Raw genomic sequence first — 23,720 nt, 5'->3', positions numbered from 1 at the left:
GGACATATGGTTTGCAGTGATACGGCTGGATGTTAGGTGATGGATTCCTGCCTGGAAAAGGCTCTAACACTAATTAAAAGAAGAAGGAGAGGATGCATGGGAGTGATCTAACAGTCCATATCTCGATTGCTTTTGCACATTGATGGCCTAACTCTGATCTCACATGCATGGGGCAATTCAGGAGCAGCTTCCTTATAGTCAACCGTGCAAAGTGTGCGGGGGATCATAATCACACCTGAAAACTGTGGATTGCTTTAAAATGATTTTAGTTGTGGTGGAAGAAGTTTGAACCCTGCAGACTGGGGGCTTTTTTAAACAGAATTTTAGAATGGAGCAAGCTGGAACGTAAATCGACCGCCCACTAGCGTGCTGCGCACTCACTGACTGTGCAGACCTGGCTACAGCGCGCTTCAAGTTCCCTGGTGCACTTTGGTCTATTGCTGTTTGAAGCAGGAGTACGTCAAAGCATCCTGAGGAATTTTTCATGCATGGTAGCAGGGGCCACACTGCCAGTTAATATGCGCCACATTCGTGCACTGTACATTTGCACCCCAGCTTGCTATGCACAAACTCTCCATCTCCCTGAAATCGTAGGCTTATGCCCAGAGTAAATAGTACAACATGGTCTGCTCCAGTGCAAGCTTCTCCTTATGTCTCCCCTCCCCACCTCAGCCCAGCCTGGAAGGATCCTAGGACAGTTCAGCCCAATAGCTCCTTGGATTCTCTCCTAAAACTGCTACTAAGGGTGACGTTCAGGCATCTCCCTGCAGCCACATGTCTGGTAGGAACCAGGCTCAGGCCATCAGCTCAGTTCAAATCAGCTACCAAAGAGCGGCATTAATTCACTTCTGAACCTGAGCTGCCGACCCCTGTCCCATTTTTCATCTCTTCAGTGTGCAGCGGTGGTCAAAAAAGCTAACAGCATGTTAGGAACCATCAGGAAAGGGATAGATAATAAGACAGAAAATATCATAACGCCTCTATATAAAGCCAAGGTACGCCCACATCTTAATACTGTGGACAAGCCTGGTTAACCCATCACAAAACAAAAGATATATTAGAATTGGAAAAGATAGAGAGAAGGGTGACAAAAATGATTCAGGGTATGGAACAGCTTCCGTATGAGGAGAAAGTAAAAAGTCTGGGACTATTCTGCCTGGAAAAGAGACGACTAAGAGGGGATATGATAGAAGTCAATAAAATCATGAATGGTGTAGAGACAGTGAATTGAGAAGCATTATTTACTCCTTTAGGTAACACAGGAATCAGGGTCACCCGATGACATTAATAGGTAGCAGGTTTAAAACAAACAGAAGGAAGTATTTCTTCACACAATGCACAGTCAAGCTGTGGACCTCTTTGCCAGGGGATGTTGTGAAGGCCAAAAGTATAACTGGGTTCAAAAGAGAATTAGATTAGTTCATGGAGGATAGGTCCATCAATGACTGTTAACTAAGATGGTCAAAGATACAACCACATGCTCCAAGTACCCTAAAGCCTCTGCCAGAAGCTGGGACTGAATGACATGGGATGGATCACTCGATAAATTGCTCTGTATTGTTCATTCTCTCTGAAGCATCTATCACCAGCCACTGTCGGAACACAGATATTGGGGTAGATGGACCATTGGTTTTTATTTCCAGTCATCTGAGACATCCAGGCCTCCTGACTCATTCACTCTGGGCTAAGATTTTGGGGTCTGACTATGGAAGCTCTGAATATAGACAGGGACCCATATAAATGTCTCTCTAATTTATTATATTAACATTAAATAACCAAAGTCTACCACTTCAGTGTTATTGCCCACCTTGGGCTTCATTTTGAGTGAAATTCACTCTTGTGCAAGAAGCTACTTCAAGGCCCATGCACTGTGTAAGTGCAGCATAAGCCCTCAACAACTTAAATTGGCCAAACTCTTTCTTGGAACCAGTCACCTGTTTTTACATTCTGGGACTCATATGTACATTTAACTGTCTTTTCTCAATGTGTATGGTTGTTTCACATGCCTTGGAAATGGGATTTGCAAGCACTCTGAGAAATGGACTGTAAGTTGTCTAGTTCCATTGTAACTTCTCCGAGTGCCTCTGCACCCTCTATGGACATGCTGCTTCATAGCTCACTTCTTACTATTAATAATGGCATTTAATAGCTTCAAAGCACTGTACAACTGCTAATTAATCTTCCCAACACATCTGTGAAATATCCTCTTCATGTCACAGATGGGGAATAGCACGTTGTCTGCGGCCATGCAGCACTTCAGTAACAGAATGAGAGCTAGGATCCACGAGTCCTGATTCCTAATTCGAATCACATTTTAGCAAATCACTTATGATGCCTATTTTAACAGGATACTGGGAGGTGAGGGATTACTTTTTTTCTTTCCCTAGCTGAGGAAGGACACCATTATCACTAAACATATGGTATGCCACAACCTCTAGCCTTTTCTACACCTATGTCAACTGCACTTGCAGTTTGGGTCATGTCCCCATGACACTCAAAACCATGCTAGCAACAACTACGATAACAGAAGCTCAGCGACTAAAAAAAAATGAGGCCTAAATAGCAGGGCCTGTTGGTCTCAGTGTAGGAAAGGCCAATGCCCTGTCTAAGCACTGCTTTGTGAGTGTGGTGTTCTGCTGCTAGAGAAAGTTGTCCCCCAAGAACCTTCTGATATTCTCTGTGGAGCAGCACCACTTCAAAGCCCTCWGTTACCCCCACYTATCTAAAGGGTGACTTTGAACATTTGCTGATGTGGAAGCCAGGCAGCTGAATTCTCTTTTGCCAGAAGCTGGGAATGGGTGACCAGGGATGGATCACTCAATGATTACCTGTTCTGTTCATTCCCTCTGGAGCATTTGGCACTGGCCACTGTCAGTAGACAGATACTGGGCTAGATGGACCTTTGGTCTGACCCAGTGTGGCCGTTCTTAAGTTCTTATGTTCTCTGCCACCCACAAGCCCTACTTAGTTGCTGGCACAGAGCCCATTCCCTCAGAGAGCGGTAAAGTGCACCCAGGCTGGAAACAGCTGACTCCAGAGAGCCAGGGTAAGGCAGATGACTGAGACCCACTGGTATCAGGCTTCTCTGACATGTGCTTCCGTTCTGGTTTATTTTCCTTTCTGAAAGGAACCATGAAGGGCTGGTCACAACAACCTAGAAGCTCCGGATCTTGCTCCCCAACCAGCCTCACAGCCTATTCATGGTGAAGGTTCAAACTGTCAGTTTCAACCATAAATTGGATGAGGAAACAACTAACATATAATAGGACAAGTGTGAAAATACCATAGAGACATGGAAAGAATTCCATAGCAGAGATTTAATGGATAAGAGGGTAATTTTTTCAAGAGCACCTAAGTCACTTTGGAGTCTAAGTCCCGTTGTCTTTCAATGAGATTTCAGTTCCTAAGTCATTTGGGAAATGGGACTTAGGTACTTTTGAAAATGTTACCCAATGACTATATTATTTCAACAGGAGATAAATGAGAAGTTCACAACTCAGAGACAATAATCAGAGTCTCCTTAGCTACTCTTCTTCTTTATGTTAGAATAAGGCGAGACCAGTGAAACTGAAAGGTAATCAATTGGAAATATTGGTTTAAACAGCCCTTAATTAACCTGTGGAACTGCTGGACACAAGATGTTACTGAGGCCAACTGCTTAGCAGTATTCCAAAGAGGATTAGAAAATTTTATGAATAATACAGACATCCACATGTGTATGAGATAAGATCAAACAATTATAAGTGATATACACCATCATTCTTTATGTCATATGGCAACCATTGACCTGAGGTTAGGAAAATACATTCCCAATGGTCAGGTTATTCTATTATCGTCCAATATGGGGTTTCTTGCACCTTCTGCTGGAGTATCTGGTCCCGATAGGGTACTGGAGTAGATGGGCCACTGGTAATGATAGATGGACCAATGGGGAAAACTGTGCTATTTTTCCTCAAAGAAAATAAAGGGGCATTTGTCATAGTCTCTGTGCAACTGTAGAGTGTTGAGGGAGGATCCACAATACACAGTGACCCATTTGCCACTGACCTGGGCACTGCCTTAGGAAGCAATCTCTGGTCTCCACCCAGTGCCCCTGGCACTCTGCTCCCCCATAGGAGGGTCCGTTGCACTCCCGCGTCCGCTGCTGGGTACCATTGGAGCAGGTCGTAGAACAGGAACTCCAGCTCGACCACTCATTCCAGTTCCCATCCACTGAGTGGCCCAAAGGAAGAAAAAGAAACAGAGAATGTGAAAATCCCTTTCACCAGGAATGAGGCCTGTTCCGCGAGACCAGGCCAGTGAAGCCAAGGTCCTGTTGCGCTGGCACAATATAGTGTGCCAAAGCAGACAGAGCCATCCTGCATAGACTGACAAAGAGATGCAGGCAGGTACCCCAGGGAAGGAGAGCTCAACTCTGCCCAACCAAGGAGCCTTAGGAACACAGACTATTACAGTATCACATGACATGACGTGATATTATAACAGGGCATATAATAATCCAAACTTTTTGACCTTCATAGTAATATTATAAATGATAAAATAAATATAACATAACAATCAACATGATAAATTAAAAAAAAACCACACAGATATTTTGACCCAATTGAGATAAATTGTTCTGATCATTTTTCATCAAAACATTTCATTGTAATCAATATGTTCCCGCGAAAGATTTCAATTTTCCCAAATCAGCACATTCCAGTGGAAAAATGGAAAATTTAGAAAAATTTTGACCAGGTCTAGTTCAAAGTGGCATGTTTGGAAGGAAGGAAAAATGGACGGATGAACCTTAAAACTCCATCTATCTTTCAGAGAGAATCTTTTTACAGGAGCTCACTATTATTCAATGGAATTCACTCCATGTATCAGGACATACCCTATAGCATGAGTGGAATTTAATAAAGATTCATGAGTATGTGTGTATGTATATATCAAAGCACTTCTCTTGTTGCTGAATTAACATTGACAGGCTTCACATGTCCCTGAACAGAAACATCTTGGATAATTAATTAGCAAAAAAAAACAGCAAAGGAAAGTTACTAAAAGCACAGGATAGGAACGAAACATGAATGGATTTTATTAGCATGATATATTTTAAAGCATTCCCTAGACTGGCAGGCCCACTCTAATTAGCCCCAATCAACAGATATTTCATCTAACCTTTCTACCATTCCTGATTTACCTCATTAGCAATGGCGGTTGTTATCTCTCTGGATGAGAAGCAAGGCCCAGTGGTATCTCTATTATTAAGGTTTTTATTCTGTTCTGAACCCCATTTCTTGGAGATTTTAGCTCTCTGGCAAATAAAAACTCTTTCTCTTTGGCTCATCAGTCCCAGACGCAAATTGATTTTTTAAAAACTATTTGACATCTGGTTCCTTTTGTAATTTACAAGCTGTCATAAGTTATAATTCCCAAATCTGAACCTTAGCGTCCAAAATTTGGGTACCTGCATGAAACCTCTAAGCTTAATTACCAGCTTAGATCTGACAGCCTGCCACCACCCAAAAATATAGTGTTTTGGGGCACTCTGATCTCCCCAACCTTCCCTGGGGACCCCAAGAACCCAAATCCCTTGGATTCTTAAAACAAGGAGAAATAAACCATTCCCCCTTCCCCCCCCCCCCAGACTTTCCCTGAGAGAGACAGTAATCCTGGCACAGAGAGAAATTAGCCTCTCTCTCCCCCTTCCCTCCTCCCCCACCAGTCCTGGTGTTTACACCCACTCTCCTGGGATAAAACAAGGGAAACAAGGAAAGATCAATCAGGTTCTCTAAAAGAAATCTTTTAATAAAAGAAAGGAAAAAGTAAAGAATTATCTCTGTAACTTCAAGATGTAAATATTACAGGGTCCTATAGTTTACAGACAAAGGAAGAAACCCTTCCTCCAGTACCAATACAAATCAAAATATTCCCAGCAACTACACATATAAAAGTTAGCCAGCCAGATCCACATGTGCAAATAGAGTAAAACAAACAATTAAAAAGCCTAAATTGCCTGTTCTACTTACTATTTGAACAGAACTTTAGAGAGCCTGTAGTAATGTCTGGTCCCTCTCATATCCCCGAGAGAAAGAAAAAAACAGAACAAAGGACCCACACCCAAACTTCCCTCCACCCAGGGTTGAAAGTATCTTGTCTCCTGATTGGTTCTTTGGTCAGGTGTTTAGTTCCCTGTTTGTTAACCCTTTCCAGGTGAAAGAGACATTAACCCTTAACAATCTGTTTATGACACAAGCTCTCAAAAGGCACCAAATTAGTCTCAGGGTCCCATTGCTTTTTGTTTGTGCACATGAAAGAAAATGCATCATAACCAAAATATACAATTTTAAAGCCAATGAGAGCTGCAAGGCACAGCAGATCGGAACATCAGGCAACTTAGTTCAGTAGCTATTTATGGATTTAGGGGCCCGGCTTTAGCCACTCCAGAATAAAGGCTTTGACACCCCTATATTCATGGCATTATATAAGTGCATATTACTATCAAAGAGGTGAATGCTAAGAGATGCTGACCATCAGCAAACCCCACTGGAGTCGATGAGGCAATTCCTCCCAGATGGGCCAATAATATTAATAATAATTGTGGAGCTGTTCCTAACTCAACAGCGCTATGATTCCCACCTGCGGAGGATCTGGTCCCATATCTCTTAGCCCATATAAGAAATATATTGCAGCAGTTACCACAATAGCCCCATGTGCTGTAGTCCCACTACTGCACACTGCAAGGCTAGGGGCTATTGTCACCGAGGAATGCAGCATTTTTGGTGTAAGGGATATAAAATGGGAACACATCTATAGGGATCTGCCTTTGGCATCTACCCATGCAATCGGGGGACAGGGGAAAGGCCATACTACGTAGAGACGGGGCAGTCATGTGTTTGGATTATTCCTGTATTGTATTTTCGGAAGTTTAGGAAATTAAGCCAGCAAAGCTGACTGTGGTTCCAGATTACATCTCTACTCATAGCCCCAGTCATAAAGGGCCCCAATCCTGCCAGGTGCTGAGAAGCCTTCATAACCATTGACAACACTGGGAGCCGAGGGTGCTCAGTAGCCGGCAGTGTAGACCACATACAGCAAGATCTTATGAAAAGCAAATAACAGCGGAGTTCATTAGAAATTCATCTTCTAGAGTCTATGGAAACCATTTGCTCGTCCTCTCCTCTCCTTTCAAAGTGGTGCAGGATTCACTCTGTGCCACCGACCCCCCAGAATAAAGTGTCATTGTCCTATTAGCAGAGTATTATAACCATGTGCAGTAACGAATCCTCAGAGTAGGGCAGTGATAACTGATATGACTGTCAAGTGCATAAAGCACTGAATAGCTCCCATTGTTGTGTTTCAACGAGCCCTCCAATGCAGCACTCGTTTGGCACAGAAAAGCCGATGATTACCTTTGTGGATTAATTAAAGCTGAAAGATTTCAATTGGGCTCCCTTTGTTTGCATTGCTATTTTATTTGCAATAGTATATGTATTTAGTTTTGTCAGAGCCATTAATTATGTATCAATATTAAGTAGGGATATGCTTTATTACTCTAGCACTGCCAGCTATGACCTCCTCAATTTGTCTCCTTATGGGAGAGCCAGCTTGGTCTGTGCAAAGTTCTAATTCCAAGCAGAGATTTTAGGAGCAAAGACAGAAATCAAGGGATAGTTACCTGATTTGGGAACTGGGTAGCAAAATGGGTAGAGGTGACAGCAAATGTGGGGAGAAATTTCACAAAATTCTCACACACACACACACACACATTTCCCTCCCTCCCAGGGAAATATTAAATTTTGAAGATAACTTTTGTCAAAATTTGAAACATTTCAGCCAGCCCTATTTTAGGAGGGTTGGTTAGAGCTCCAACATTTGGTCCACGTTACTCAAAAGCTTCCTCAGGACTTGCAAATCTCTAACCTAACATGGACTAAGTTTTGAGACACACACAGGGATGATTTATGGTTCTGAGAATGGAAGCTGTACCAAGTGCAACTATTTTTTATACGAGCAAAAACAAACAGTCACTTCTTTGAGATTTGCTTGGAGGTTTGGGTTCATTGCAACTTTAAACTCAAAGCAAAACTCAGTAGAGTACAAATCTTTGAGAAGTAACATCTGGAAGGTGATGGGGGGCATTCACATGAGCCACTGTAAAGCTGTTAAGTTCCTCACAGCTCAAATGCTAACTTGGCAAAGTAGCTCCCAACTTACCATGTGGAATAGCATATTAGAGGATAACAGAATCTCAGCAGTACGACACTAGAACCAACCCTGTTCTATTTCATGTTGTGTGCCCCAGGTTACTTACTGAGAATGGGAGTTCTGACCCTAAGATTGCAGTTGATGCTGGACATGTTTCCAAGTGGACATCTCTGGAGACCAAAGTCCTCTAGCTCTCAGGAGAAGCAGCAGCAGTACAAGCTTTCTCTCCACTATCCTTCAGACCTGCCCTCGAGGACCCAGTTCTAGGGTAGCTTAATCTGCATGCCCTCTCTGCTGATAGGACCAAGTGTGGAGCCAGTTACTGCCAAACGTGTTGGTGGTTTTGGGTGATGTGGAGAGCTGTCCACCAGGAACGGGGCCGAGAGCCGCTGGAGGGAATGCTCTGTTTTTTACCGCCTTACCTGGGCAAAGTGCAATGTTGCAGAACTTAGTTTGTTTTTCAGGTCCCTCGCAGGGGTTTCCACCAAACTGAGGGGGTTTGCAGGTGCGGGTTCGATCCCTGTACCCCCGCCCACACGTTGAGGAGCACAGACTCCACGGAGACCACTCGTCCCAAGTGCCGTGCACTGAAATCAAAGCAGAGGGAATAAACATCCTGTTCCAGGGAGTCTTAGATAGCTAGAGAATCATTACTTGGAACATGGTATCTTGCCCATAGTAAGAAACCCATTAGAAACCAGTATGGGAAGGACCAAAACAAATCAGCCATGAATGTGCAGAGGAGAAATGCATGGAACATTTCATGAATTGCCGCCAAATGGTTCTTCACTAGTTTCACAAATGTGAAAAAGCCTGACATGCTTTTCACTGACCCCCCTCCCTCTTCACATCTTTGCTGGGGGAAAAAGGCCTTTTTGAGCAGCAGAAATACACTTTCAGAAAGAGAAAACCTTGATTAAATCTGGACAGCTCCAATCTCAAAGGTACTAAACACAACACCTCTGCTAATGCTACTTTTCCCAATGCTTTCTCTTTCATCTCTAAACCTCCACAAGGCATCAGCCTTTTAGAAAGTTGCAGCAATGTCACGAGGCAGACATCTAAGTGCTATTCAGCTATTCATTCAGCAGTGACGCCATCACAGGCAGAGCTAAAGAAATTTGGAATAGCTAGATGGGCTTGCAAAACTCCAGTGTTGTTATGGCTGTACAAGCGCTGACTAGTTACCCCTGTTAATTGCTAGAATTAGACATCACAAGGTGCAGCATAGAGCTGATTGGAAACACTTTGACAAAACCATTTTCCACTGGAAAATGTAGCTCGATGGAAACCAAAACACTTTGCAAAATCAGATCAATTTTGCTTCAGAATAAAAAACAAATTCTGAAAATGTTCAAATAATCACATTTCGATTTTCGGAATGAAACGTTCCGATTTTTTCACTTCGGCATGACTTTCTATTTTTGAAAAAATATATAACATAATATACAATTTTGAAAAGTCAAATCAAACCCAAATGTTTTCAGAAATCCAAAACTTTTTTTTCTGGAATTTCTTTGATGGACAATTTTTGGGTTCCATTCCAAATAGGAATGAGGACTGATTTCAAAATCTCAAAACCCTTTATGTAACAGACTTTTTATCCTCCACACAGGCGTTGTACAGCAGTTCTGTTTGGACAGCATCCAGGAATTAGAAGTTTATCCTAGCAGCCATTTGGGTTATAAATCAGGATAGCACAGTTTTAGGCTTCCCAGGACTGCTCATTTGTAAAGCAATACAATCTAACCTAGCCAAGGTAGGTATGGTACACTTGCCACCATAAAATCTAGGTTCCAAGTGCCCTAAGAGCAGTCCCGACCTCCTTTGTGGGTTTTTATCCTCTCCAGCTCAAGTTCCGGATCAAATAAGAAAGTTCAGAGGCCACTGCAAAAACCATCATACTAAAAAAAGAGGCAAGTGAACTTTTCCAAACCTCAGAATCCTGAGCAAAGATTCTGAGTGGTTCTTTACTGAATGAGATCGCATATCCCTAGCAGAGGGTTATCTCATATGGGGAAAGAATATGTTAATTTCCAGTGGTGAATAAACCACCATCCCCAAGAAACACATTAAAACCTACGTATGGTTCTGTGGCTTTCCACAGAAACTACCTGTGACTGTGGGATATGAGTAGAAGGCAATGCTGGGAAGCAGGGGAGGTGGGAGCAGGCAGAGCACAGGAGAGCGGCAGTTTCTCCATTATAAATTGTTTTCTGAAATCTGACTTGGCTACATGAGAACAGCATGGCTGCTTGGGAGACAAAGATTGCATCAGGCTACAAACTCAGGGTCTTGGATCCTGAGCTGGGGAGCACTCCTTGCATTCGGATTTGGACAGCAGAGCAGTTCCTGGTAATGCAGGGAACATCTGGTAAGCGCAGTGTCAGGAGCCCAGATCCCGAGCGCCTCCTCCTTCCCCATAGTTTATGCCCGTGGAGTTGGTGGCGCACCTGGGCAGATGGCGGAGTTGTTGCACTGTCTTTGCTCCCGGAGAGGGCCGCTGCACTGCGTGCTGTAGGAAGACGACACGCAGAACCTGGTCCTGGTCTGCCAGCCCTCCCCGCAGGTGGTCGAACACACGCTCCATGGGGACCACTCCTCTGCTGCAGGGTCACCTGTCAGGTTCAGAGCAGAAGGTGAGGCCACGGCGTCAGAACCTGGACGCGGTAACCCCTATGGTTATAGTGAGGGAGGGCGAAGACGGGGGTCCGGTGGGGCTGACGGCATGCTTTGGAAAACAAGAGAAAATCCACCCCAGCTTTCCCCTTTCTCACTGGCCTCTGCCAGTGTGCACCAGTGGAGGCGAAGAGGACCAGAGAAGGAGCCTGGTGGGGACACTGACTGAAGCTGCCCATCAAGTTGTTCCTTATAATCCCTGCCCACCATCCAAACCTCAAGCAACCCCTTTGCAGCAAAGGCCGAACATACCGAGATAGTGGCCCAAATGCCTGCATCACCTTTCAATACCTACCCCACGGCAGGTGACATGGGCAGGGAGGGAAGAGGGTATCCCATGGCTTCGATACCCTCCAACACACACGAGAACCTAGCCCCGCAGCTAAAAGCCAGACAATAATCATTTAGCAAAACCTCATTTATTTCAGATAGAGTGTTGAAAATGACATCTGGTGCACCACTAATGTACCATCCCGGACCTACAATATTCAGAGACAATCCATAGAGATGGACATTTGAGAGGGAATGAGCAGAGTTCCCAGCACCCTCTGACCCAAGAGAGGAGATAAGGAATGACCAACATGTCCCTCTGGATGAGGAGACCACCAAACGCCTACCAGTGTGACACAAGATAATTAGCAGAAGCCCCTTGTGGCATCTTCCTTTCAGAGCTAAAAGCTCTGAGTGCAATCTCACCAGCCACTGACTGCTCAAGGAGAGCTTTGTGTACCAACCACTGGCAGGATAACTGGGCCATGGAATTTCAAGGGACTGTGACAAACCGTATCGGACCAATCGAAGTTGGTATCTGTATATTTGGCCAGTGGTATTCTAGGAACTATTGATCTCTCTGATTCAGTGCATGAGTTGGCTTATATTTCAACTGCTTCTGAGGATTGAAGCTATTCGGACAGTTGATGTATAATGATGTCCCACTGTAAGGATGAAGTGAAGGCTGTCAGGATTCCCTCTCCACTCTGAACTCTGGGATACAGATGTGGGGACCCAAATGAAAGACCCCCTAAGATTATTTCTACGAGCTTAGGTTAAAAACTTCCCCAAGCCACACATTCCTTTCCTTGTTCTTGCACAGTATTGCTGCCACCACTAAGTGATTTAGACAAAGATTTAGGAAAAGGACCACTTGGAGTTCCTGTTTCCCTAAAATATCCCCCCCCAAGTCCCTTCACCCCCTTTCCTGGGGAGGCTGGAGAATATTCTACCAACCAATAGATTAACAAAGTGAACACAGACCAGACCCTTGCATTTTAGGACACTAAAAACCCAATCAGGTTCTTAAAAGCAGAACTTTATTATAAAGAAAAAAATAGAAGAAGCACCTCTGTAAAATCAGGGTAATAAGATTTAAAGCACAGAGGATTCCCCTGTAGGCAAAACTTCAAAGTTACAAAAAACAGGAATAAGCCTCCCTCTTAGCATAGGGAAAATTCACAAGCTAAAACAAAAGATGATCTAACGCATTTCCTTGCTATTACTTACAATTTCTGTAATCTTAGATGCATCATTTCAGTAGGAGCTGGGTTACCTGCTTGGTGTCTCTCTCTCTATACAGAGGAAACAACAAACAGAACACAAACAAAGCCTCTCCCCCCGTACTCCAGATTTGAAGGTATCTTCTTTCCTTATTGGTCCTTTTGGTCAGGTGCCAACCAGGTTATTTGAGCTTCTTAACCCCTTACAGGTAAAGGAGGGATTTTATTCTACCCTTAGCTGTATGTTTATGACAAAGGTCATTAGTAACTCTGGATTTAAGAGCGACCAGTGGATGAGGACCTGTGGAGGGGAAGGTTTACGACAAAGAGAGTTGGACTTGTCTTGATTTCCTCTGCTTGACATCTCACTGGCTCCTGCTCTGGCTGATATTGCATGGCAGAATTAAATAGGAGAAAGATTAGGACAAATCTTTACCTTCTAAAAATTCAGGTCCATCTCTGCTGTATAGCAGCCACCTTGGGCTGCCCATTCACCGCACAGATGCCCCCCACCCCAAGATTAGACGACCAGAAAATGAGAGGTTTGGTGCTTGCAGTCCTGTCTCTCCTGCTCAGTGTGAATGAGGGACACAGGAAGAATACTAGATACAACTGACCATGTTCATTAAGCCAAAGATGATCAATACCACTTTGTTCTGTTGATTTGCCTCTGGAGATTAATCCATCCAACCAGTAGCTGTTATAGACCAACTATAGGAACCACTAGTCTCAGTCACTGCTTCTAGAGTAATCAGTCCTTGTCTAGAGACCTTGAGACATAGCAAAGCATCCCTCTCCACCATCTGATTTTGAAGTAGAGGATCTTCTGGGAGATAGGTTCAAGAGGACAGGATTGTTATGACAACTGGATCAGGTCTTTGATAACTGATGGCATTCTGACAGCCCTGTCAGACAGATACAGCATTACTGGACTTACGGTTCCCTAGTGGCAAGTTCCACTCCGCATGAGCAGCCTTCTCCATCACCACCACCTTAGCAGCACCCTTGTCTCCTACAAGATGCCCAACAACCGGTGTAATATCCAGGGAAAGCTCTGCTCCAGCTCTTAGACTGCTGCTCCCAGTCTTTCCTTCAGACCTTCCTCTATAGGTACGTCTACACTGCAAGTGAAGGTGTAACTGTAACAGGGGTAGTCAGACCCGATCTAGCTAGCACGGGTAACGATAGCCATACAGATATAGTGGCCCAAGTTTCCGCGCAGGCTAACAACCAGAGGACCTACCCATGGTCCCTGGAGGGCCTGTACTCTGGTTGTTAGCCCATGCAGAAGCTACATCACCCCATCTGCACTGCTATTATCATCTGTGCTCGCTAGATTTAAACTCGCACAGGTGTGCTTACCCCGGACACAATCACACCTTTCCCTTGCCATGCAGACATACTGTCACACAGCGTTAATTGTGCACTTAATGATTTGCACTGCTCAGAAAACTGCCACAGATTTTTTTTTAACCCTGCTCCAGCAATTCCCACCTCTGCCGCATCAGTCTTTTAGCAGACAACCAAGCCAAGAGTGTAAAGACAATGACCTTCTTGGCTGGGCTGGGAAAGTCGGGTGTGGGCAGGATCATAGCAAAGCTGGCCCCTCAACTGCAGATGGTGACGGGGCTAATCTGTTTCTGCCTCAAACGTGCTGCAGCAGTTCATGCTTTTGGTACATCATCTACGCTGTTACCAAGAGGCAGGAATCCCTCTTATCTGGCTCTTTAAACACTACCTGTCTAGGCTGGAAAGCCATTTCCAAAGAGAGAGGCAGGGGAAAGCCCGCAGTGAGACTTATGTGTTCTCTCTGTCAATTGTATGGTGTATAGAGAATGGGAAATTTAATAGTCCACTCTGCAATCTAATCATATCCCGGCGGCTGTCTCGGATGCACATTTGAAAGTGCCACATTGAAATGAAAGGTAGGACGCTGCCTCCTGTACGTCGTGGTGCTATTAGAGGAATTCATGTCCTCTACGGCCCAAGTTTCACCTCCTCCCTCTCTTCCTCCTTCTTTATTCTGGGCATTTTCCCTTTCACAGTATAGAGAGCCATGATTAGAAGGGACAGGGAATCTGGCGGGACCTTCTGCAATTATCATCATAGCTCTTGCATTTTCCCTGACCCCACTTTCTAATTCAAAAGAGTGGGTTTTTTTAAAAATGTTTTCTCTGCTGCCTGGGGAAATATGCCTGTCCAAGACTCAAGCCCTGAAAAACGGGAATTCAAGACATTTCAACTCACTCAGGACCTGTTCCACAGAGCTGCTCAGAATCCCCGGGCATGAGGCCACAGGAAATCTTCATCCACATCCTGAGGGTGCCAATCACAAAAATCTTGTCCACAGAATGGTTTATGCTTCTCAGGTCAGATCTTCACCTGGTGTAAATCAGTGTAGCTCCATTGATTTCAGCGGAGTGACTCTAATTAAACCAGTTGCAGATCTGGCCCCTATAGTTTAAATATGTTCCTATTTACTAATCGCTGCATTCCATGTCCCTAATTAGTGCCAGTTAAATGTCACTTATTTAAGGACAAGATTCTGCCCAGAGAAGTCTGTCCTCTAATTGGGGTTTACACCACTTCGCCCATAGGCGGTGGGGTCATGTTAGTAGAGACACACTCCGCTACTGTTTTTAGAACAAGAGGTCCCTCTTCCAGGCACTAGTCCTGTATAGAATGGTTTTACTTCACCAGTCACTGCTAACTAGTTTAACCCATGGTAAACATGATGTGACAGTGGTGTCTTAGCATAGTATGATCCACGGTAAGTACCCAGGGTCCTGTGTTCCCCTTCTGTTAAAATATAGTTAATCACAGACCTACTTAGAGGGGAGGCCCTAACCAGGACCCTAGGCCCTTAACCCTAAAGGAAACAGCTACAAGCACAGTCACGAGTAAGCAGACTTACGCACAACTTGAGTTCCAGCTTTGTTTCATTTCTTTACCAGGGAATACAGCCTGCCTGGAACTCTATGCAGCACACAGAGCTATCTAGTGGCTGAATAATATAACTGCAATACATGTCTCATTGCTTCTCTCATGTAAAAAAGGCCAGTGCATGCTGCTCCCAGTAGATGCACTAAGATACGGAAGCTGTTTTTCTTCCCGTTGGAGTTTCCACAAGCTCAAGTGAGAGGGCAATGACACGTTGATGACTCCCCTCCTTCCCTCTGACAATCACAGGGCAGTCAGGCAGATTTCTTATTCCTTTTGTGCCCCCTGCATCAGGAAGCAGTGGAGATGACACAACCCAATGCAACTACCTTATGTAACACCAAGTCAACTACTACTGTATAAGTAACAAGTGCTTATAAGAGGGTGCTGGCATGGAAGAAAGATTAATGCTATCACACAATGACAGACCAGGGTGCCTGGTTTAATGGGGGCCAGCCAGACTCCCACAAGCTATGAAAGTGCTTAGGACAGTGGGGTCTGCAGACGAGTGGGCTCGGAAAGCAGCATGTGTAAGACCCCAGAGCTGTGCCTCATGGACTGCCATGCCTGATTGGCTGAGGAAGCTTGCAGGCCAGCTCTCAAGCCAAGCAGAAGGTGCAGCTGACTGGCTCCTCCATGCATCTGCTTGCGGATTCTCTGCCTCCTTGTGTCTGTCTCGCTCCAAGCCCTGCACACAGCCTCAGCTCTGCCCTGGACCTGCCCTTGCTCCAGTCCTGCCGTAGCCTCACCGCAGCCTCTGAACCAGCCCTACTCCTGTCTTCTCTGACTCCGGTTCGGTATTCGGATCCTGATTCCTGCTCCGGCCACTAGATCTGCTGGCCTATGGCCTGGGATCCTGACAGAAAGCCCTGTAACTGCACCAGCTCATGGTATGCTGGAAGGATGCGCCACTGCTACTTTCACCACAGTCAAGAGATTCAAAATGTGGTGATGCCTGTTGTTAGTGGTGGTATCTGTCCATGCTAGCGCAACATCCAAGGGATAAACTAGGCTTAATGATTGCTAAGGATGAGCAATCCTAGCAATCAGCGATGAGGGGAGACCTCTGGTGTTAGGCTAGCTCCAGGGCCAAATGGTGCCCCAAGCAAGGAGCGTCTTCAGCACACACACACCCCGTCCACCACTCCATGTGTTAAACTTTTGAATATCTTATTTTTATGGCATTTGTAGCCCATTTCACGATTTTGATGCACAATTTGCATGCATGACTTATCCCTGACATGAAAGACTGACTGGCGGTGCCCCGCCCCTTATATACCCATGAAAACATGGCTGACAACATTCTGCAAGGTTTGAGGGAAATGTCGTTCTCAGAAGGTCTGGAAGGTTCCACAAGATTCTACAAAGGTCCAGAACATTCTAGGAGGTTAATGAAAAATGAAGCCACATACAGAATACCTGAAACATTTTACTTCAAATATTCTATTTTCCCGTTTGTCGCTAACAACAAAAACAGCACACACACTCCCAACTCTGGCACCCCAGGTGGTCGCCTGAGTTGCCTGCCCCTAAATCCAGCCCTGGTTAACTCATTCATTATCCACTATCTATGCCAGTGTAGGACCCTTTCATCCATCCATTTACTTCCAGGGTGCTCATCAGTATGGTAGCTGGGCACAATATACTGTTCCCCATAGTTTGTTTCTCTGTTTCATCCAGCCCAATTTTATAGGAGACGGACAAAGGGAAAGGAAAAGGTGGGAGAGGGAGAAAAATGAGAAACCCTGCTGACTCCTTCCCCTGGTCCTGTTCTCTGCCCATGGGATAGGAGTGATTCTCATTGACTTCACTGGAAGTTATACGTATCCTGCAGCGGCAGAATAAGCTGGAGTCTGGGACATCACTTTGCTGGGTTTAACAATGAGAAACAGTCACAGCTGCTCAGCTGCGGCCTTAGCCGCGGGTGCTGATTGTGATGGGAATTTGTCTTGGTAAACAAATTTCAAAAAAAAAAATCCAATCAATATGTGAGCGCACATGTGTGCCCAGGAAGCTTAATTAATTTCCTATAGGCTGGAAGTAGCTTTGTCAGACTAGCTCTTTGTTTTGTGGAATAAGCGAAAGCTGCAAACGAATCAGCTCCGATCTCCATTGTAGATGGGCAGGGCCCTGGAAACGCCTGTGCAGTCAGCAGACTGCTGACAGCCCCTTTCCCAGATGGTTATGGGGAATTGCTTTCTTTCTTCCTTTTCCCTTCACAGCTGCACATGCTTAGCCGAGGAGGGAGTTAGCAGAGGTGCAGATCAAGAGACTGTCAGCACACCATACCAGCAGCTGGCTACAGTGCTCCAAGGAAGAAGAGAAATTAGCAGCCTGCCTCATGAGTTTGACAGTGGAGGAAGGCTGCTGTCAAGGGTTTGCATCCTTAACTTCACACCACGTTCCAACTAGCAGAGCGACCAGGCTCCCGCTGTGTATCTCACCAGTTAAAGTGGCTCACTTCCTAACTTTTACCCTCCTTGCACTGCAAGATCCGACAAAGCCAGGTCTCCGCGTTTCCCACAGGAACATTACAGAGGTGACCTTGTCCCACCTGCTCCTGCAGGTTTGCTGCTTTCAGCATATTCCCAGCAGGTCTGACAGTTCAGATCCAGATCTGAACGGATGCAAAGTTAAAGGGTGTTTGGAGCTGGGATTTTTCCATAACAATTGCCGAGTTCCTCATTTAAAAAGAATATATAAACCATCCTGGGTGATAAGTGAAGGCAAGAACCCAGTGTGTCCGGTACATCCGTGAGCACGTTACAGGATGATCGTGCAGTGAGTGGCAAAGCCAGGGGACTGCTGGGCTTCTGTCTACAGGGAACAATAATTTTCTCCCATTTCACTGCATCATAGGGGTGCTGCCCTCTGGTTACTGGAGAGCCTAGCAGATGCTTGTTATGCATCTCAACAGGCTAATCAAATGTAAAGCCGCAGCAGGTGAAGTTGGAAGTGAAGGCTGCCCATTCACCTCTCCCCAGCACCCAGTGGAAAAGCTTTAGCTCTTGTGTCAGATTAACAAGGGCTGTCGCTGAGATTGCTCTGGCTCGCTAAAGCCTGAGCGATCCCACGCTGTTCTGTGACTGCATCCCACGCTGCACTGTGACTTGCTGAATGAATCTCCTACTTAGCTGGACTCTGGTTATGTTCCCCGTAGGTAGGGCTGCTCGGAAATGGTTCATCAGAATTGCTTTCCACCGGAAAATGCTGTTTCGACTAACCTGAAATATTTCAACAACATTTTCTTTTTAAAAACTGGCAAAAATCATTAAAAAATTTGGGATTTTGAATTCAAAACAATTTTTCACTTTGACATTCACTTTTTAGAATTTAAATAAAAATGGCTGAAATCAAAACCAACCATTTCAAATCTCTCACCACAAAATGTTTTGTTGGATTTGAAATTATTATTTTTTTAAATTTTGTTTCACAAAAAGAAAATTGACCCTTGCAAATGTTGGCCCCTCCACCAATCTCTCTCCTTGTTAGAGAGGTAGCTTTCCATATGCAACCTGGGGAACTGAGATCCATTTCAACCGGCCATTTCCTTCACTCTTCAAATGCCGAATCTCCCTTGGACTTTGCCTCTGGGGATCTAGCAGTCCAGGTTTAGTTTTGCAAGCAGTAATCACTTGCCACAATATCTGGGTTCAGTGCAACACAAGCAAGCATAACCATCACATCTAATAGGAACAGCTCACCATCTGAGTCACCTGAAGTGGTACTGGGCCAGAGCATCAGGGAACATACTATGGGGAACAATCTTGTACTGGCCGAGGAGGACAAACAAGATGACTGGCCAGGACCAGGTGTTTCCCATCTCCATAGCTACAAACAACACCATGAGTGACTCCTTTCTTACTAATGATGGGTTATCTATTACTAGAACCAAGTCAGTGTTCATGCTCAGACTAGGGGACACTCCCCCCCACCCGCACCCCAAGCTCTGCAAGCGGAACTAGCTCTCAGTGGCTGTCTGTGATGGCAGACCCACTTGTTTCAAGAGCCTCTCTCCACTCAGCAGGGTAGAGTGGTGTTAATGACAAAGGGTCTGACTCATGTCTCACGTACACAGGTGCAAATCAGGAGGAATGCCAGGAAAGGCCATGCAATCATAGCTGCAGATGTCAGATCGAAACCAGGCACTAAGAGCCAAATTCATCACGGCTATAAATAAATCCACTGACAGCAGGGACAGATTTAACCGGGGCGATCAGTTCACTTACACCTGTGTAGATCCAGAGTAGCTCTCCGGAGGTGATAGTGTAAATCCGGAGTAAGTCCGTTGACTTGAACAGAGTTAGTCTGGATTTACACAGATGTAACTGAGATCAGAAACTGGTCCAAGGGGAGCTGCTGGGCTAATGTGCACATGGGGAGGGAAAAGGCCCAATGCACTCTAGGGACTATCTGCAGGGACTCACCGGCAGTGCGAGGCCACCTCCCCAGGTGGTGAGGGCATGATGGCAGATGCAGCAGGAGGAGGGAATGAACTGGGCATTGCTCCGCTGTTGATTCACGCTGCTATCCAGGACCAACTCCAGTGACTTGTTGGCTTTGAGAGAAACCGTTATGGGCCATGAAGGGAAATTCAACCTGCTGCAGGCTCCTGTTTAGTGCCTGCAGCCTCTCCCTCACCCTTCTGCAGAATTCAAGCAGCAGATTTCTCTCACTCCTTCCGTACGATCCTACCCGATATTTGAGTGACTCCTGCAGATCTGACATCCTCCCACTTGTTGCCTCTTCCTCATTAATCCACCCGGCCTCTGGCAAAGGCCGCTTGGAAACAGCACGTGGGCCGTGTCGGGAGGAACAGTGCCAGGTACCTGCTGGAATTTGGTCCTTCCTCTTGTGTAGTGACCAAGGTTTAAACACACCAGTGGCGTGGTCAGATCCTCAGTGGCATCAGCGATGTGCCACTGAACTTTCCAGAGCTATGCTGATTTACACCAGTGGAGGATCAGGCCCTCTTCTTGCTAGCACAGCTCCCTGCCCCATGTTAACAAGGATATATTTATTTGCATATTCATTTTGCCAAGCACTGCTATCGTCTCCCCTCCCCATCCATCCCTCTTCTGCATGCATTGCTTCCCCATCTCCCCTTGCCTGTCACTCCACTGTATGCTGCCACGAGAGGCTTATTTCACCTGGCGTCTAGCAACGGATCTGCCATCCAGGCCTGGTGTGAGGTGCAGCTGCACTGCAGAAAGGAGTGACGTGATCTTTCTCCTGCCTTAGCTAAGGGTTTGGAGAGAAAAGGTGGGTGGACCAACGTCTGTTGATGAGAGAGACGAGGTTCTGAGCTTCACCAAGCTCTTCCCCAGGTCTGGGAAAGGTACCAAGAGTGTCACAGCTAAATACAAGATCAAACACTTAGTGCACTGGATGAAGGACACCACATGCTGTGATATCTTCACTGTTACCATGATCAACACTCCCCACGCATGCCTATGACAGGGGTCCCACACACGTCTATCACAACAAGCGGCGTACCTCATTCAGTGCACGGAACGCCCTAACAACAGTGAGGTGGGCGAAACCAGTCACTGCACTCTCGAATGAACTTTCACAGGAAAATGATGAACGACAAGAACACCGTTATCACCTATGGGTGAACATCTCTCATGAAGTGATCACTCTAAATCTGACCTATCACACCTGGTCCTCTAAGGAAACCTGCACAATGCTTTCAAAAGACGAGCCTGGGAGCTTAAATTCAGAACTTTGCTAGACACTAAAAATCCTGGTCTTAATAAAGACACTGGATTTATGGCTTATTACAACAATCTGTAACCCACTAACTCCCTGTTTTGTCCTATAACTACACATGTGTTAATGAGCCACCTCACCTCAAATGGTCCCTTAGAATATGTGCTAACTACTCATGTTAAACTATCTGTTGGATCTTGTATTTAGCTGTGACACTCTCAGGACCTTTCCTGGACCTGGAGAAGAGCTCTGTGTATCTCAAAAGCTCGTCTCTCTCACCAGCAGAAGTTGTACCAATAAAAGATATTCCCTCCCGCACCTCATCTCTCTAATATCCTGGGCCCGACACAGCTCCAACAACTCTGCATAAGCTGAGACAGTGGTTCTCAAACTTTTGTACTGGCGACCCTTTTCACATAGCAAGCCTCTGAGTGCGACCCCCCCTTATAAATTAAAAACACTTTTTTAAAAATATTTAGCACTATTATAAATGCTGGCAATGAAGTGGGGTTTGGGGTGGAGGCTGACAGCTCGCAACCTCCCATATAATAACCTCGTGACCCTCTGAGTGGTCCCGACCCTCAGTTTGAGAATCACTGAGCTAAGGGTTGTTACAGAGCTGCTTTTTCCAGCTGTAGAACCCCTGAGACCACACAGAGCAAGTATCAGAGGGGTAGCCGTGTTAGTCTGGATCTGTAAAAGCAGCAGAGAATCCTGTGGCACCTTGTAGACTAACAGACGTTTTGGAGCATCTGTCACTTTTACAGAGCAAGTGACTGCAGAAATGGCCAGGGAAGTGAGGTGCAATTTACTACAATTCCCCTCCCTCTCTGCCTCACCCTTTGTCTCTCATTCTCATGTGCTTTGAACAAGTGTCCAGAAACTCAGCTTCCACCCTGAGATTCACCATCATCTCGCTAATGCAAAGCCAGCTCCTTAATCACAAGACACTCTCACCAGCAGGCTGTCCAGGTAGCTCGGGTTCCTTTATTCTATCGCTACACAACTCACCGCCCCTGCGCTGTCGGCCAGTGCAGAGCTGCTGAGAAATGGAGCAGGCAAAGTCACCCCTTTCTACTTTCAAGAAAATTCAGACCACACCCTGACCAGTGGGAAATCCGCCAAACTCTGCCCTAACACCTGGGAACCTTGGAAACGCTTGCACGGTGCTGCCTACTGACGTGGGGCTGGATCCTCAGATGGCGTAAATTGGTAGATTCTACTGACTTCAGTGCAAGTGGGCTAGTTGAGGATTTGGTTCCCTGCAATCTAGGTCACAGCTTTGGTGTCCTATGAGCCTTTCGAAAGCAAAGGCCTCAGGACAATGCTTTTAACCTGCAGCTGATGTAATCGCAGGGCAGGTAGGGTCCAACCATGTGGTGCCAGGAGCTCCTGCAAAACGCTGAAGGCTGAAGTCAGCAGGGAGCTCAGAACCTCCCAGGCCCTAAAGCAGAATTGGATGCAGAATCCTTGATTGTCACTGTCCTGCTACCTGGGTCAAACCCAGAGCTGCAGTGAGTGGGATACAAAAGTCCTGAATCCTACAACAACATGGGCAAGAGGACGGGAGAGAGGCATGTGTCAGTGAACCCCTGAGTTCCTAGAGCATGTTACCTGCTATTGCGTATTCTTTCCTGATTGCTGGAAGATATGGGTGGAAAAACCTGTCATCCCAGTGCCACCTGACCTGCTCGTACATGCCTTCCCACACAGAGTTGAATGCCTAAGGCAGTACCCACACTGATATACTCCTCTCCCCAACCCCTACCTCCGCCCGTCCTCAGGGGTCAAGGGGAATGCATAGCATGTACATCAGCTGCGCGTTGGGCCTCTTTATGTCACCATCATGCCAGCTTTGGCTTAATGGACCCACCGCTGATCAGAATCGTTGCCGAGTGTCGGATCTCGAGCAAGTGATTCGGAAGCAGGCATCACTCCTGCTGACGAGTGGATTGTGAGCAACACAGACTGAGTTTGGTTGATTGCATGTTTACTGAAATGCCCTTATCCTTATGGTGATGGGCGGCAGTACAAACCCCTTAGAAAGAGTGGGATGGGATTATGCTGGGCAATGACCTTTACCCTAATGTCTGGTGTCTGTCGCCTGGGAAGGAAGAAAAGTCAGCTAGCTCTTTAGACCAGGGCAGACCCCAATTCTGCCTGGAAATCCAGGTCTCACCCCCTCCGAAGGATCATGAGATTGTTGCCTTAGCTCGGAGCTTACCTATTTGAGGTGCAGGGTATCCATACTGCTGCAGTTCGTCAGCATCCTCGCGCTTTCTGTTATCAGTGGACCTCAGCGACTGGCTTCTGGAATTATAGCGTCCATTGGCTACGGCAAGGCAATGGGTCATGTAAATAAATCTGGGTTGACTCTGTGAGATCTTTCACGACAAAGTTACATTTGAGAAAACAACAACCAACAGCAAAACCCAGTTTGGGAGCATGGATCTCAGAGTCCCAGTGCCGCTGATTTGCTTCACAGACATCCGCCCTCCCCAGTCAGCGTTAGCTCCTGAGCCAGATCATTGGCCTGGGTTGCCGTTAAACCAGGGGCTTTAGCATTTAGAGGCACTGGGACCCGTTTCATCCATCCCCTAAGCTTCACTTAATAACTTTCAGTGAAGTTGTGCACGCCTCCCCGGCCCTTCTCTAGGAAACCCCCAGGAGGTATCAACAGATACCAACAGATATAGCGCGGTTTAA

At 45.9% G+C, this 23,720-nt stretch overlaps 1 protein-coding gene across 1 annotated transcript in view; it reads right to left on the bottom strand.

Moving 5' to 3' along the window:
* Positions 1-3,520: 3,520 nt before the first annotated feature.
* Positions 3,521-23,720, bottom strand: part of LOC142046274 (adhesion G protein-coupled receptor B1-like) — a 202,384-nt gene continuing 182,184 nt past the window's right edge. Inside the window, exons 4-8 of the mRNA XM_075062037.1 lie at positions 23,239-23,346; positions 10,644-10,808; positions 8,613-8,777; positions 4,048-4,212; positions 3,521-3,567 (exon numbers count right to left, since the gene is read on the bottom strand). Coding sequence (XP_074918138.1) covers positions 3,521-3,567; positions 4,048-4,212; positions 8,613-8,777; positions 10,644-10,808; positions 23,239-23,346 — 650 coding nt within the window. The remainder of the gene's footprint in view (positions 3,568-4,047; positions 4,213-8,612; positions 8,778-10,643; positions 10,809-23,238; positions 23,347-23,720) is intronic.

This window comes from Chelonoidis abingdonii, chromosome 2 (genome assembly GCF_003597395.2).
Source record: "Chelonoidis abingdonii isolate Lonesome George chromosome 2, CheloAbing_2.0, whole genome shotgun sequence".
NCBI lineage: Eukaryota > Metazoa > Chordata > Testudines > Testudinidae > Chelonoidis > Chelonoidis abingdonii.
This window is presented reverse-complemented; position numbering and strand designations above follow the sequence as displayed.